This window comes from Tasmannia lanceolata, unplaced genomic scaffold (genome assembly GCF_043159265.1).
Source record: "Tasmannia lanceolata isolate RefF3 unplaced genomic scaffold, GAP_Taslan_0.1 ptg000006l, whole genome shotgun sequence".
NCBI classification, from domain to species: Eukaryota; Viridiplantae; Streptophyta; class Magnoliopsida; order Canellales; family Winteraceae; genus Tasmannia; species Tasmannia lanceolata.
In genome coordinates this window covers 14569997-14585099 of record NW_027518683.1, presented here as the reverse complement: position 1 = coordinate 14585099, position 15103 = coordinate 14569997, and the positions used below count along the sequence as shown (strand labels likewise).

Genomic DNA, 15103 nt, shown 5'->3' with positions numbered 1-15103 from the left:
GCTTGACTCGTAACGGCGTGCTTGACTGGTGTTGGGTCCCGCTTGTGTGGGGCCCGCTGATGTGGGACCTACTTGTGTGGGGCCCGCTGATGTGGGGCCCGCTGATGTGGGACCTACTGATGTGGGGCCCGCTGATGTGGGACCCGCTGATGTGAATAGTACTTGGTGGGTCCTACTATGAATAGTAGTTTTGAATAGTATTATGATTAGTAATTCTGCATAGTATTTCTGCATAGTAATCTTGCATAGTGACTATATATATATATATATTTTTACCGGTTATTACATTCTACCCCCCTTAATGAAAATTTCGTCCCCGAAATTTACTATTCGCATAGGCTATCAATTACCATACCTCACAACTTGAGCTGAATATGGGATTTTCTTGATCTCTGAGCTGAATATGGGATTTTCTTGATCTCTGAAGGTTCACTCTCGGAGTCACTATCTTCTATTATGATGACCTCAAGTTCCTGCCTTCCTGCCTTTTTATCCTGAGTGACTCCTGAACAGATGTCTCAAAGATTTGCCTCCTCCTGAACAGATGTCTCAAAGATTTGCCTCCTATTTCCCCCTTACAAATCCTACCATCTCATATCTAACTTTTCGCAGGCTTACTTTTAGTTATACGAATAATAAAATTGAAAGGAGAATACGAATAATAAAATTGTAAGGAGAATTAAATTCCTGACCTTCAGTTATCGCAGTAGATGCCTTAGCACTGTCGTTAACGAGTGCAAAGAAACGATTTCCTGACCCTCCTTGCGTTTTCTCATCTTGACTCAGAGGGCGATATTGGTTTCTCTTCTCTTGATTTTGCGGCTGGTTCTGATTACCCCTCCACTGATTCTGATTACCCCTCCACTGATTCTGATTACCCCTCCACTGGTTCTGCTGAGGGGCAGACTGTCTCAGAGTTTGAGGCTGATGTTGGGATGCCTACAATTAATTTACATTTCCAGGGTGTGTTGGAAGATTTTAACTCGAATATCTTAACGATCTATGTTGGTGTGTGTTTTCCTTTAAGTTTGTTCCGAGGTAATAGGAAGATGTCATAACTTTTAATTATTAGGTCTTCGTATCCCATCTTAAGACGTACCCAAGACTCGTTCACCAGGTTCCTCACAGCTTAAACCTGGTGCAGCTCTGATACCATAACTGTAACGACCCGATTTCCCAGAACCAAGCCGTTACACCTATTTGACAAATTCACCTGATTTTCTTTATGAGCAGCGGAAGCATTCTCAATACTGAAATCCATTTAAAAGTTTTAAACTCACTCTGTTCCAAATTAAGGACCTAGCATTCCAAATAAAATTTATTACAGTCCGAAATTTAAATATTTAAACTGAGTCTAAATACGACAGGTGACCCATCTGTCACTCAACCCTCTCTATTTATTTCCCATTCCCGCTTTATTTATATGTCTTCGTTTGCGAAGGCTCCCTCTTCTACTAATCCTGTGGAGGAAATGTAGCAACGTAAGAGCAAGGAAAAAGGCTCACGACATAAAAGAAACAGTACAATAACCATAAAAATTTTCAATGATCAACATTAGAATCCATTTTAAACTATACAGTTTTTCTCAAATAAATCAAATTTGGAAATAAATCAACTTTGTATGAACTCTCATCCTCACTGTGATTCCCAAATATGTTCTCTCCCCCAATAGTCATACGGTCATTATGGCCATTATGGCAATTCCCCAATTACCCTGACTCTGGCCGTCAACTATTGACCATCAAGGAACCTCCGCCCCCTAATGAGACGTGCTCCTTTCTAGGATTTCCTTTGGGTCACCATATGGTTCCACCCGAATATGCATTGTTAGCCAGGTGTCGTACGCTCTCAGCCTGGGTAACTTTTGGCTTTGCTCAAAGACAGATCGTAAGGGTCTGCCTTAGTCCTTTATTGGATCTTAAGGGTCTGCCTTAGTCCTTTATTGGATCTTAAGGGTCTGCCTTAGTCCTTTATTGGATCTTAAGGGTCTGCCTTAGTCCTAACTTTTGGCTTTTGCCCAAGGACGGATCATAAGGGTCTGCCTTAGTCCTTTCTTGGATCTTAAGGGTCTGCCTTAGTCCTCTCACGGATCTTAAGGGTCTGCCTTAGTCCTATCTCGGATCATAAGGGTCTGCCTTAGTCCTCCCTCCCTTCATTTCAACCTAGAATGGCATGCAGGATTTATGCAATGTTGTTTTCTGAAATGAATATGCAAATTTTGCTTTCTGAAATGAAAGTTTAAAGCAATATGGTATTGAAGATGCTTTTTCCTTTGAAGATACTTTTACCTTCTAACACAGTCACATATCAAATAATCATAGGAATTACACTGAATTACCGTTATGAAGCGAGTCCATATTCACTTGCCTGAATTTACGTGGAAAGGATCGTGCAGATGAGAATTTCACGAAAGCAACGTGAGAAGTACCTTTTCAAATTCTGATGTTCCCTGTGTTCAGTGTTCTTTCTATCAAATTCCTTTCTGATAATATTCCCTGTGTTCTTTCTATCAAATTTAAGATCATGTGGGCCCCGCATGTACTATTCATGTGGGCCCCGCATGTTACTATTCATGTGGGCCCTGTATGTACTATTCATGTGGGCCCTGTATGTTACTTTACGGTTACTATGCGAGCATTTCACCGTTCAAATATGATGATAAAGTTTGCATAATCGATAGCGAGTTATCGCCTCATATGCATGCTTTATCCTAAGATGATAAAACTTGCATAATCTATAGCGAGTTATCGCCTCATATGCACGCTTTATCCATAGGTGGTAGAACCAACCATATCACCGTTATTTCACTGTTTAAATAAATAACTATTGACAGACTTACCTGGATAGTGGATTTCCTTTTTCCTTCTCTCTCTTTTTCCCCCTCTCTCTCTTTTACTCTTTCTTCACTCTTCTTTTCTTTTTCTTCTTCTTCTTCTTCTCTTCCTCTCTCTCCTTTTCTTCTTCTTCTCTTCCTCTCTCTTTCTCTTTTCTTTTTCTTCTTCTTCTCTTCCTCTATTTATAGGCATTTTTGTGCATAGTAAAGGCTATTATTTAATTATTTATGAATAGTAGAAGGCTGCTGCGTGAATAGTAAAGACTATTTAATAATAATTAAGTATATTTAATTATTTTCAATAGTACCTTAAATAGTAAAATAATACTATTTAATTATTATTTAATTATTATTTAAATTTATTTTCGTTGTTGGTGGGCTTGACTCGTAACGGCGTGCTTGACTGGTGTTGGGTCCCGCTTGTGTGGGGCCCGCTGATGTGGGACCTACTTGTGTGGGGCCCGCTGATGTGGGGCCCGCTGATGTGGGACCTACTGATGTGGGGCCCGCTGATGTGGGACCCGCTGATGTGAATAGTACTTGGTGGGTCCTACTATGAATAGTAGTTTTGAATAGTATTATGATTAGTAATTCTGCATAGTATTTCTGCATAGTAATCTTGCATAGTGACTATATATATATATATATTTTTACCGGTTATTACAGAAGGTTAGTGGTAGAATCCAAGAAAATAGACTCATCCATTCATATGAATGGCTTGATTGATCCAAGAAGAGCCAGCAGGCTATGCTTCAACGAGATTAGCAATTACCATCTTAGAGATGGTAGAATCTAAGAAAAATTATGTTCATGTGAATGGCTTAATTGATCCGATGTCTCAATGGAATTAGCAACTACCATCTTATTGAAACCCGCGAAGGAACAATATAAACCATGTAGAAATTCAAATAATAAAAAACATGTTAGTAAGTCACCTGCCAAACTATAGAACGATGATGGTATCCAGCTGCCATTACGTACTCAGCATAGATGAAATCCCAACTACAAAATGAAAAAAACAACAATTACGCAATCCAGAAATAGAATTGATCGATGTGATGAAGTTGCTAACAAATCGTAGTGACACAAATGAAGATTAATAATTGTAACAAATGCATGGACATTGCAAACCAAAAGAGGAGACAAGGATTTGAGTGAGTCCCGAAGAGGAGGTCCAAAGTGGACTAGAACCTTCATAACATCTATCCGATTATGAAGTAGGAATGCCCCCAGAAATTAGGGGTGACACGGAAACAAACATAGTGTATTCCCCATGCAAAGTAAAGGTATAAATCAAAATAGAACACATTGTATAATCAATGTCTTAAATGAACATGCCTATTTCATGTGGAACTAGTACGAAGCCCAATGCAATGCATTCCTTTTGTGCATATTGCCTCTAAGTTCAAAAGTTTTGATCAATATTTACATTTGTCACATTTACAGATTCACTACCTAGTCGATTGAGTAGAAAATACTAATGTACACTTGAGACTTAAATTTAGTAAGAACAAAAGAAATAGTGGGAAGAACTTATCCTGTCTTCTATTATTTAATGAGCTGTCAAAGGTTATTACAAATCCCAAAAAGCTCTCGAAAGCCAATGGTAACTTCAATAGATCCCCAAATAACTTTTAAGCTCAACACTAAAAAATCACCTCAATCAATATTGCAAATGTAAGCTTTTAGACACGATCTCATGCTGACATTAATATTAACCTCAAAAAGATACAAATTGTTCTCTTGGCTTGCTAAGAACTCAAAATATCATGAAATTGCACAACAATGACACCAAAAGGACCAATAATCATCTATGTTTGAAAATGACTAAACACTTTATTTTGCAAGAAAACTGCAGTTTTTTAGATGATTTCATTCTCCATTGATAAATGTAGATATAACTTCTCATTCCGTGCAAGATTTTCTCTCTAATAAATGTGTCTGAATCAGCAAACAAGTTTCGATTGGAAACATTTCACCCAAATATTTGAAGCAAAACCGCATGAAACTCTGTACATGTGCTTCAAATACTAAGGTTAAACTATTTTAAGGAAACTATCTGAAATTATGTCAGTGTGATCGAAATATTTGAAACAAAGTACACGAAAATCTGCATGTGTGATCAAAATATTCACTAAAATAATTGAAGCAAAATAAGTTCTGATTGGATTTTGTGCTAGTTCCGAATTATAAGCACAGAGGACTATGTAGTATGTACCAATAAGACTTCGAACACCCAACACAGGTTTAACCAAATAACAGAAATCAGTTAATCTCTCGTCAGAAAAATGTAATACAAAATAACCAGTTACCTGAAGTTTGTAACACAAACGGAGCGAATTCCAGCATCTGCTGCTGCGCGACATGCAACTGGAACAACATCAGAAACCTGTTCCCATAAATCATTTCATAAGTGTCACATTTTGTCACGAAGGACAATTCCAGTCCAAAAAACTTTGGCTTATAATCCATCATAAATCAAGTTCAACGTATAAAAATGCTTTGTGATGTAAACAGTGGCATCTCAAGAAGATAGTGTTCCTTTTATAATAGCATTTAGAATCATAAATGATTTCTGAAAAAGTGCATGAGTTTCAATTCAACAACCAAGCGAAGAGAGACTTAAGTACCACTAAATCCGCCTTGATGGAGTTCAGCCACTCTACTTCTGTCGCCAAAATAGAACTCCGAGGGACTACAGCTGTTTGAGAATACTACATTATCAAGGACAAAAATATCAAGTTACAAGTAAGAACATGAAGCAAAAGAACAAAAAAAAAAGACAAAACATAGTATTAGGAACTGAAGTCGTTAAGTAAATGACTCAATGGAAGGCACTTCATTACCATTCAAAAAAAAATCGAAATACACTTAATTTAAACAATGGAACCGTTAACACAAAAGGCAGTATGCCAGAGAAGCAGACCATAAACCTGCCTGCAATACTTGGGAAGTAAAGGTAGCCTTGAGGAAAGACGAAGTTTTTTATCAATTATAACCACTGTACAAGAAGAAATGGAAAAACCATAAACTAGTCTGTGCTACTCTTGTTAGGTTTTCCCCTATACCTTCTCCAAGGAGGCTAGGCGGTCCACCGTCAAAGCATCTGCTTGCACCGCTCCACAATCCAGCAAAACCTATGATCCCATAAAATACACTTTTATCAAAACAAAGGATACATCCATCATTTTTAATGCCAAAGAGCACAAACTGATTTTCAGCTGTCACCTTCAGGAAAGCTAGCAGTTTTATCATAATGTAACTCAACCACCATAACCTCCAACATTTGAGGTGGGTATACAATAGAAGAGTCTTTTTAAGTAGGCAGGTCAAACCAAATGTCTCATCATTAATGAGAACATCACTTATGTATATGATCAGTACGGCAAATAAAAGAAATCATCGGTATTTTACCATAGTTAAGGCCTGTTTGTTTTGGATTTTGAGAACCGATTGTGAGTCCAATAATCAGTTTCGGACTCGGTGCTTAAAATTCAAAACAAACAGAGCCTAAAAGGGAATTGGTATTGGCACCCATTAATTTGGGCATTTTGTGCCATGCCAGTTAGCCTTATTTGATTTGTGTTTAAACTCCAACTAACCTTGCGAATGTGGAGATTTGAAGACTGTATTTCACTAGTAAAGACAAAGTCAGGAGCACCCGTAACCACATGAACATCATGTCCAGCAGCAATGAGATGTCGTACAACCTGCACATAATTTCAAAATCGTTAATAAATCACACAAAATTTCAAAAAGTCAATAAATCATATCCAACTTAAAATTCAGCACTCACTCATACAAATGGCATCATTATTCATCTGTATGTAGAATAGTAACACAGTTAAACAACAATCTGTAGGCCCTGTTTGTTTTGGAGTTTGAGAACTGATTGTGATTCCAAACTAATTATTAGACTCAAAATTAAACATAAATTTGAGTCCAATAATTAGTATTGTACTCTGATTCAGTTGAAAACCCATAAGGTTATTCGTTTCTTAGCAGTGGAAGCAAAATAGATAAATTAAAGAAGAAAATAGGCCCTTCGATCACTGTCGTAGGGAATGCGATACTTCGATTGCCATCACAGTGGGTGATATTGACTTCAACCCTGCCGAAATCGAGTTTCTCAAATCGAAAATGGAAAATACTCTTGTAGTTGCTAATCCTAGCAACCCAAAAGTTCTCAACGAACTCAAAAGCCTAAAGGCCAAGTTTCATTCAATCTTTCAAAGTCCTAAAAGCTATGATACCCACTTAGTGCAGCAAAGGAAGAAAAGAAGTAGCAAACCCAAAACGCAATAGAAGCCAAATGACTTACGAATAGATGACTAATACCTAAAGATAATGCTAAAGAATAAAATTACTAAACTAAGGAGGTTTCCTAATTTTACCCACATGTGGAAACTCTCATTTTGCCAATAGATCAATCATATAAGCATTATCAATAAGCTTTAGTATATGAAATAGTCCGTCAATTCGGTCTTACAACTTTCCAAGCTTACCCCTTGGGAACCTCTCATTCCGCATGTTGAACCAAACAATCTCCTTTAAATTTCACATGCGTGCTATAATTATCAGCCAATTCTTTGTATTTTTTTTATTGCTCTCTCGAATCAGTCTCTTATCAATAACCTCAGCAAATTGTGTACTTCTTCATGCCCAATAGGATTCATTTGATAGGGTACCTTATTCGGTAAATTCGAGTATGGGACAAGGTCTATATAATGTTGAATGTCCCTCATCAGTGGTAATCCAGCTGGTAGTTCATGCGAAACAACATCAGATTATTCCCTCATCATGGGGTTCGAGTAATGGTGGAATCAAAATCTCCTCGTTAAACTCTTTGACAAGCAACAAATATAGTTCATTGTTTTCTTTTGATTCCTCCAAGGATTCGGCCATGGATAGAAGTTTCTTCCATCTCCTTTTAAAGGCTTAAGAATGCTTTCCATCTTAGATGGACTCAAAAGATACCTTTTTTATCGTATTGCCATAATTGACCCAACAATAAGTGACAAGCATCCATCGACACCACATCACACCATTGAGCATCTTGATTTTATTTACAAATAGAAAAAGAAATTGAACAATGTTAGTTAAAAGTACTTCATTCCCCTTTTAAAGCATGCAAGCTTGTTAGCCGTAGGCCTCCTCTCTGTCTTGAGGTTGAGTTTTTCGGTCATCTCTTGTGCTACCACGTTCTTGCAACTACCACTATCAAATGTTATTGCATATCTTTCCATTCGACGTATATCTTATATGGAAAATATTATGCCGCAACCAGTCAAGCTTTTCTTCAACTTTGGTAGTATTCATAGCACGCCAAATAACTAAAGTCTCACCATAATCGCTTCAAGTGATCTCGTCACCCTCATCATCATTATAGTCGTCAAAGTTTGGTTGTTCATCTAGAACATTTGCTCTGGACAACTCGTCAACTTCTTCGGTCAAATTTGCATACCTTCGGTTTGGACACTATCACCATATGGCCAAAACCCAAGCACTCAGGTGCCTACCAATCTTTGGCTTGCAAGAGGGGTTAGAGCCAAGACCAATATCTCTTCGGTCGCCATCCCGCTTGCCACGCTCTCTACGATCGTTTTCACCACAGACACGGCCAAGATTCACTGCGGACTGACCGAAAGTGGTTGATTTCCCAATTGAAATTGACGATGTATGTTCTTGAACTCAAACATTGTCAAACGCCTTGAACGATGGTTCTGTTGCATTTCGATATTAATCATCAACTTGTACACATTATTGTAACTCCAATAGGGTTGTAGTGTCACCACATCCCGAATCTACTTCTATAAACCTCCCAAATAGTAAGGTTGCAACTTGGGTCGGGCTCAACCTGATTTTAGCTCAGATTGGGTTGGCATTTCCTCGAGTTGGTTTGGGTTAGGGTTGGAAAAAGCCAATGTGATTTAGTTCCGGGTTGCGTTAGGGTTGAGGCCTAGGGCAACCCGACCCACAGAACCAGACATCCGTCCTCTATTTCTTAGGGTCTTTTTTTTTTGCATTTTTCTGTTTGGCCCTAGGTTAACCTGAATCCAACCCGACCTGATTTGGAAAAAAATAAGTTAGACGGGTTGAGTTAGGGTTGAGAGATTTAGAGGCGTGTTGGGTTAGGGTTGACCATCCTCGACCCGAGGCTCAAGCTGGGTCAGGTTAGGGTTGAGGCAACGCTATCTCGGGTAGGGATAGGGTTGGACTCAACCTGAACCAACCCGGCCCGAGTTGCACCCCTACCAAATAATGTGCAAGAGTTTGCTCTTTAGGCTCAATCACTACACAACGCATTGTAAGTAAATCAAACTCCAATTTCCATGACAAAGATTATATAGTTTCATTTAGTTGTCTTAAAGGTAGTTGTCTAGCAAGAAATTCTTCAACTCCTTCATCTTCTCCTAGGAACTGATCTTCTTTTTCCTAATCTTTCTCTACGAATCTTTTAACTATTCCCACCAAGCCGAAGCATGTGTTTTCAACTTGATAGCCACGGTCTTTACCATGCAATGATCTGGCACCTCCTTGTAAACACACACTCATTCAACCACGTTGGGCTAATCGATAAACTCATTGGGTTCTACCTAAGGGTGTAAACGAGCCGAGCTTCGCCCAGCTCGGCTTGGCTCGTTAAGCTCAAGTGCTCGGCTCGGGCTCGAACCAGGCTCGAGCTCGACTCGGCTCGGCTCGGCCAGGCTCGCGAGCCTTACCGAGGTCGGGTTATATCAAGGGCAATGATATATTCACACCCCTCATCTTCCCATGGACAGCCCTATCTAGTGTAATTTGACTACTCTTTTTACACCACGGGGGGTGGTCCAAGTAACAAATGAGGTTCCAAAAAAAAAGTGCCATATTTTGGCCCCCCCTTTCACTCCCTGGACAACCCTTTTAGTGTATATATTAATATATAATATATATTTAAATATATTAAATCCTTAACGAGCCAAGCAGAGTCTGGCCTAGCTCGGGCTCGATAAGCTTAACGAGCCTGGCCAACCGGCTTGGCTCGGCTCGTTAAGGATTCGAGCCGAGCTCGGGCGAGCTTCCGAGCCCGAGCCAAAATTGACACCCTTAGTTCTACCCTTCAACCCTCAAATCAAGATCATGGTATGGCTGATTAGGACCCATCCGATCTGGAACTCCCCTTTCACTTGTTCACCTAGCGGTGTACGATTTTAAAAAGGGTTAACATCCTCCGAGACAAGACTATCATTATCAGGACTCATAGTTTCGACACGTAAGTTGTTAGACTTGCCTCCTTAGTTCTTCGACTTCATTAGCCTGGTGATCTTGATGAAGATCCTCCATGCGAACACCATGACCAAGTCCAAGATGGCTAACCATGGCAGTCGCCTTTTCACGACAAAAACCAAGGATTAACTTGTGGCTATGATAACAACTTAGTGCAGCGAAGGAAGAACAGAACTCGCAAACCCGAAACGCAATAGCAGACAAATTACTTCAATCTATGGTTTTTCAGGAAACCGTGACACAGAGAAAAGTAGAAAAATATTAGAATAGTTAAAACGTCAAAAGTCCCCTTCTCCCTATTCCAATCGTCCACTTATTTCCAAGACAAAAGAATCCATTTCTTCATAAAACTCCTACCCACTAGAAACCACTAACTATAGGAACCACAAAAAAATAAATTCCTAAAATCTTTTACTACTGGTTGACTAATACCTAAAGATAAATATAAAAATTAAGAAACAGAAATTACAAAAATAAGGAGGTTTCCTAATTTTCCTCTTATGCAGGATTTTCGGCATAGGATTCCCCATGTCAAAGGATCCGTCTCCATCATACTCACAATCAGTTCTCAAAATCCAAAACATATAGGGCATAAGAAGTTAGATGTTATAGAATGAAAGTGAATGTAGAGGTACCAATTGAATCAAGCACATAACTAATTCACAAATACCCTTTTCTTCTTATGATGGCAGACTCAATATCGTGGAAACAACTTTTAGAAGTGTGTGATTATTTTACAAGCATCCAAAAAAAAAAAACAAATTTTTTAAATGTATTTGCATGATCAAATTCAAACAGTTTTTTTATCTTCAAACGCCAGTCATCATAATAACTAGGTTACCAGCTACAGAGTGAAACTTTTTTCATGAATATAAACCTTTCAAACTGAAGCCACACCGATTAATTCAAACAACACAACAGATTAAAAGCCAAAACATGAAACTCCATCAAATCCCTCACAGACATTAGGGCCTGTTTGTTTTAGATTATGACAACCGATTGCGGAATCCCCAACCGGTTATTGGACCGAAAATTGCACTAAATTTTAACAATCGGTTGTCATAATCTAAAACAAAAGGGCCCTAAGAATCCAACCATAACATCCCATTTTAGAACCCTAGTACATTAGCACGGACGGACTATTCAAACAGAGAATTACCAAAAAAAATATCGATTTAAATAGAAAATCCAGGAAAAAAAAAAGATATGAAGAAAAATATTCGATTATTGCACCTCGACAACGCGAGTGGCATGGCCGAATCCATGGCCGGTGATGTAGTATGCGAAAACGAGATGCTTATTAGAAGCGGGAACGTGATCTTCCTCACCGAACCTCATTTTCACAAAACACACGCCCGGTCCAAGTTCAGTTTAAATTGGCAGGCTTTCTATGCATAGATTACGCGGTGTTTATCCGAATATACGAAAGGGCGGAGGTTAAGGTTTTCTATGTATAGATAGATTACGTTGTGTTTATCAGAAGATACAAAAAAGGGCAAAGCCTAATTATAAATCTAGAATCCTTACGTATGCAAAACAAAAGACTCTTGATCCAGATCAGACCCCCTTTTTTTTACTTTCTTTAAAAAAATTAAAGGGAGTTGATATTTTCTCTCTCCACCCTTTATATGTAAAGTGACACCATATGTTTATCCTAACCCTCCGATCTATAGGCGAATTTATATTTTCTCTCTCCACCCTTTATAAAGGGCGGCCAACATATATAATTACTGATTTTGAGAATTTATATGGTGGCCGGCCGTCAAACATCAGACAACAACCGGTTGATTTTTTTATCCAGGTTGATATTTTCTCTCCCCACCCTTTATATGTAAAGGGCGGCCACTATATAATTACTCACTTTAAATACAGGTTCCTCGCATATCCAAATTCCAAACACAGAATTCATATGCCTGAAGTCCCGTACTTTTTAAAGAGTCATGTGACCCACTTCATAGTACGATCCAGATATTTTATGTGGTGTAAGGCCGTATAGTCTAGTGTTTTTCAAAAAGGTATTGTACTGCGTACACCATGGGATGATCCAAACCGTCCAGCTTATTAAAATTGCGGGCCATGAAAGGACGGGTTGGATCATCATATGGTTTCGGCCGTACAATACTTTTGAAAAAATAGGCTTACACCATATAAAGAATCATATGATCCAAACTGTTCATTTGTTGGGACACAACGTAAATAAGTTGTACCCGGTAAATCATCTCCATGGGATTATCCTAACTCTCGATCTATAGAGGGGCTGCACAGTATAAAAACCTTTTATATATCATAGGGTTCATCTTATGGAGATTATTTATAGGTTATATAACAAATTTATAATGTGACCCCAAGTTGGAACTTGGAAGTTAAATTTCAACGAAATCTACCGAAATTTTGGGAATTTCAACAGATACTGCGGGAGAAAAAATAAAGGGGGAGAATATTTCAACGTATCCTCAAGTAGTAAACCTGATTTTTGGCTCTTTTCATCCCGGCAAAACTACCCCTCTCATGTGGCAAAGAAAAACGCTGGGCCCGAAATGCATCCCGAAACCGAAATTTAAAACCTTGGTCCTGTTAGAGAAATAATTCTGTATCTGTTGGAAAGAAAAAGCAGTAACCAGTTTGCTTCAAGGCGCGAAATCGCTTTCCTTAAGACAGATTTCGCCCCCACTAGAAGTGTGCAAAGGGGATCCGCGAACTGCCTCCAAGATACAATGAAGCCAGTAGGAATGTCCTACTAATTTGACGACGCTATGCACAAGCGGAGTCAAATCCGAAATGCCCTTAGAATCTTACAAGCCTGAGAGAATAAGTCTAATTTATGTTACTGCAGTATAACAGTAATTAGATAAACAATAAGAAAATAGTTTATTAAAACGAATTTTGGTGGGAGCAAGAAAGAGAGTATAATGCACTAGAAAGTGCGCCTAAAAAAGCGCCAATAAAGCGCCACTATGCGCCCTATAGCCCATTGCCCACGCCGCGCGTGCGTGTGCGCGTGCGCGAACGGTGCGTTGCACCGTCCCGCGGGTCCAACCATGGGTTCAACCCAATGTGCAATCAAACAAGTAATAGAAAAGTGTAGTGCTTTATAAGCCCTTCTCTTTCTTTTCTCTCATCCAATTTGGGACTAACTTTTCAACTACATTACACTATTCTCTTTCTCTTGCAAAAAGCAACTATTTCCAAAGAAAAGTTTTTCTTTTTCCAAAACACACTTAAAGAAAATATTTTCCAAAAATTGTTTTGACAAAAAACACTTGATTTTGAAAAATCTTTAACAGGTCCTGACCAATAGAGAATTAGAGATCGTGTGACAACAAGTAATTAGTTTTATGGAATAAAACACTATTAGTGTGAGGAGTTAACACAGGGAATTTTCTTCTTTGTTCATTTGGAGACCACTTATGCCAAAAACGTACAAAGTTGAATAAAATATAGGTAGGCCATTACAACTTTCTATTCTCCATCCTAACATGGTTTAATAAGTTTTTTCTTTCTTCTCTTCGATCTCAATTTTAAGTAAAAGAAAAGGTGCAACATCAAAGTCTTTATATAAAAAAAAGTTCCTTAGATAATAGTACTTTTACCAGTATAGCACTTCGATGTTCTATTTAATTTGTATCTAAAGGTGTTTTGAAAGGAAAGATATCTGTATGTATGCTTGAGATATTGGAGGGAACTGACAAAACAACCTTACTAAGTTTAAACAATACAGGGTATATGGGAAAAAATGGTCGGATGAGGTAGGGGGCAATGATGCAAAGCCAGTAGAAAAAAACTGGTATGGTGGCAACTTTAAAAGAGAAAAACAACAATCCAGTAGATAGACATGATACCACACATATGCACATGTACGACAGTAGGACTTGGAATCTACTTAGAACTTATCTGATAAAGTTTAGGCATTTAGGAGTTTATAGTCTAATACTCTACTTGGTGATTATATACTACTAAGTTAGAGATAGGGTTGGGGATTTTCTAGGGACCATCGCAGAAAGGCATTTTGCGGCTAGCTGTTGCTTGAGAGAGCAGCCACACAGGCTAGCTTTTCGGCAAATCTTGTCCTGTTTATTTAATTCATCTGAGGTGGCTGTCACTCCGGCACCAGCCAATTGGTCATTTTCATGTGCTTTGTTGGTGGCTGGTCATTTTCATGTGTTTTGTTGCATTTGTCGCGATTCGCGCTCCCATATTTGTTTGCTAGATCTCCCTCTCTCTGTTCCCCTCAATCTCTCTCTGAAACACTCCCCCTCTCTGTCTCTCTCAATCTCTCATTGAAACACTTCCCGTGCCTCTCTCAATCACTCTCTCTCTCTCTTTCATAATCAAATCATGGCGTATAAAATCATAAAAGAATAGATTGAATAATCATAAAACAATAGATTGAATTGAATTGCAAATCAGAGACTAATATTCCATACATATACATAAATACACACATATACATGTATATTGGAGAAATTATATGGTGGCCGATCGTGCTTGCACCTGCAGAGCCCAAAAAACTGTGGAGTCTACATTTTATGGCTGATCCAAACCGTTCATTTGTTGGACCCTTATCTAGATAGGGTATGCCCAGAAAATCTTCTCCATAGGATGATCCTAACCCTCCGATCCGTTGAGGTTTTTATATTGTGCCGTCCACTTTAAAACTCCACAAACCGAAGGGTTAGGAACATCTTGTGGAGAAGATTTTCTGAGCACGCCATATCTACATCAGGGCTCAATAAATGAACGGTTTGGATCTTCCATAAAATGTTGGCTCCACCGTTTTTTCGGACTGCACATGCATGCACCACCGTCCACCATATAATTTCTCATGTATATAGATATAGTTATAAAAAGTTTAGTGATTAATTAAGAAGATATGAAATTAAGGGTACCAAAATGCAACTCAAAAATTACAACTTGGCCCACCACTTTGGATGATCAAAAGCATTCCACTGGTGGGGTCATCGCCTTAGATAACCCGTGCCCAATAAATCTTCTCCATAGGATGAT

General features: G+C 38.6%; 1 protein-coding gene across 1 annotated transcript in view; it reads right to left on the bottom strand.

Annotated features, from left to right (window-relative positions):
- Positions 1-11588, bottom strand: part of LOC143879836 (L-arabinokinase-like) — a 68882-nt gene extending 57294 nt beyond the window's left edge. Inside the window, exons 1-6 of the mRNA XM_077382466.1 lie at positions 11333-11588; positions 6436-6543; positions 5902-5970; positions 5464-5547; positions 5146-5222; positions 3769-3835 (exon numbers count right to left, since the gene is read on the bottom strand). Of these exons, the coding sequence (XP_077238581.1) occupies positions 3769-3835; positions 5146-5222; positions 5464-5547; positions 5902-5970; positions 6436-6543; positions 11333-11437 (510 nt within the window). The 5' untranslated portion in view covers positions 11438-11588. The remainder of the gene's footprint in view (positions 1-3768; positions 3836-5145; positions 5223-5463; positions 5548-5901; positions 5971-6435; positions 6544-11332) is intronic.
- Between the last annotated feature and the right edge of the window lie 3515 nt (positions 11589-15103).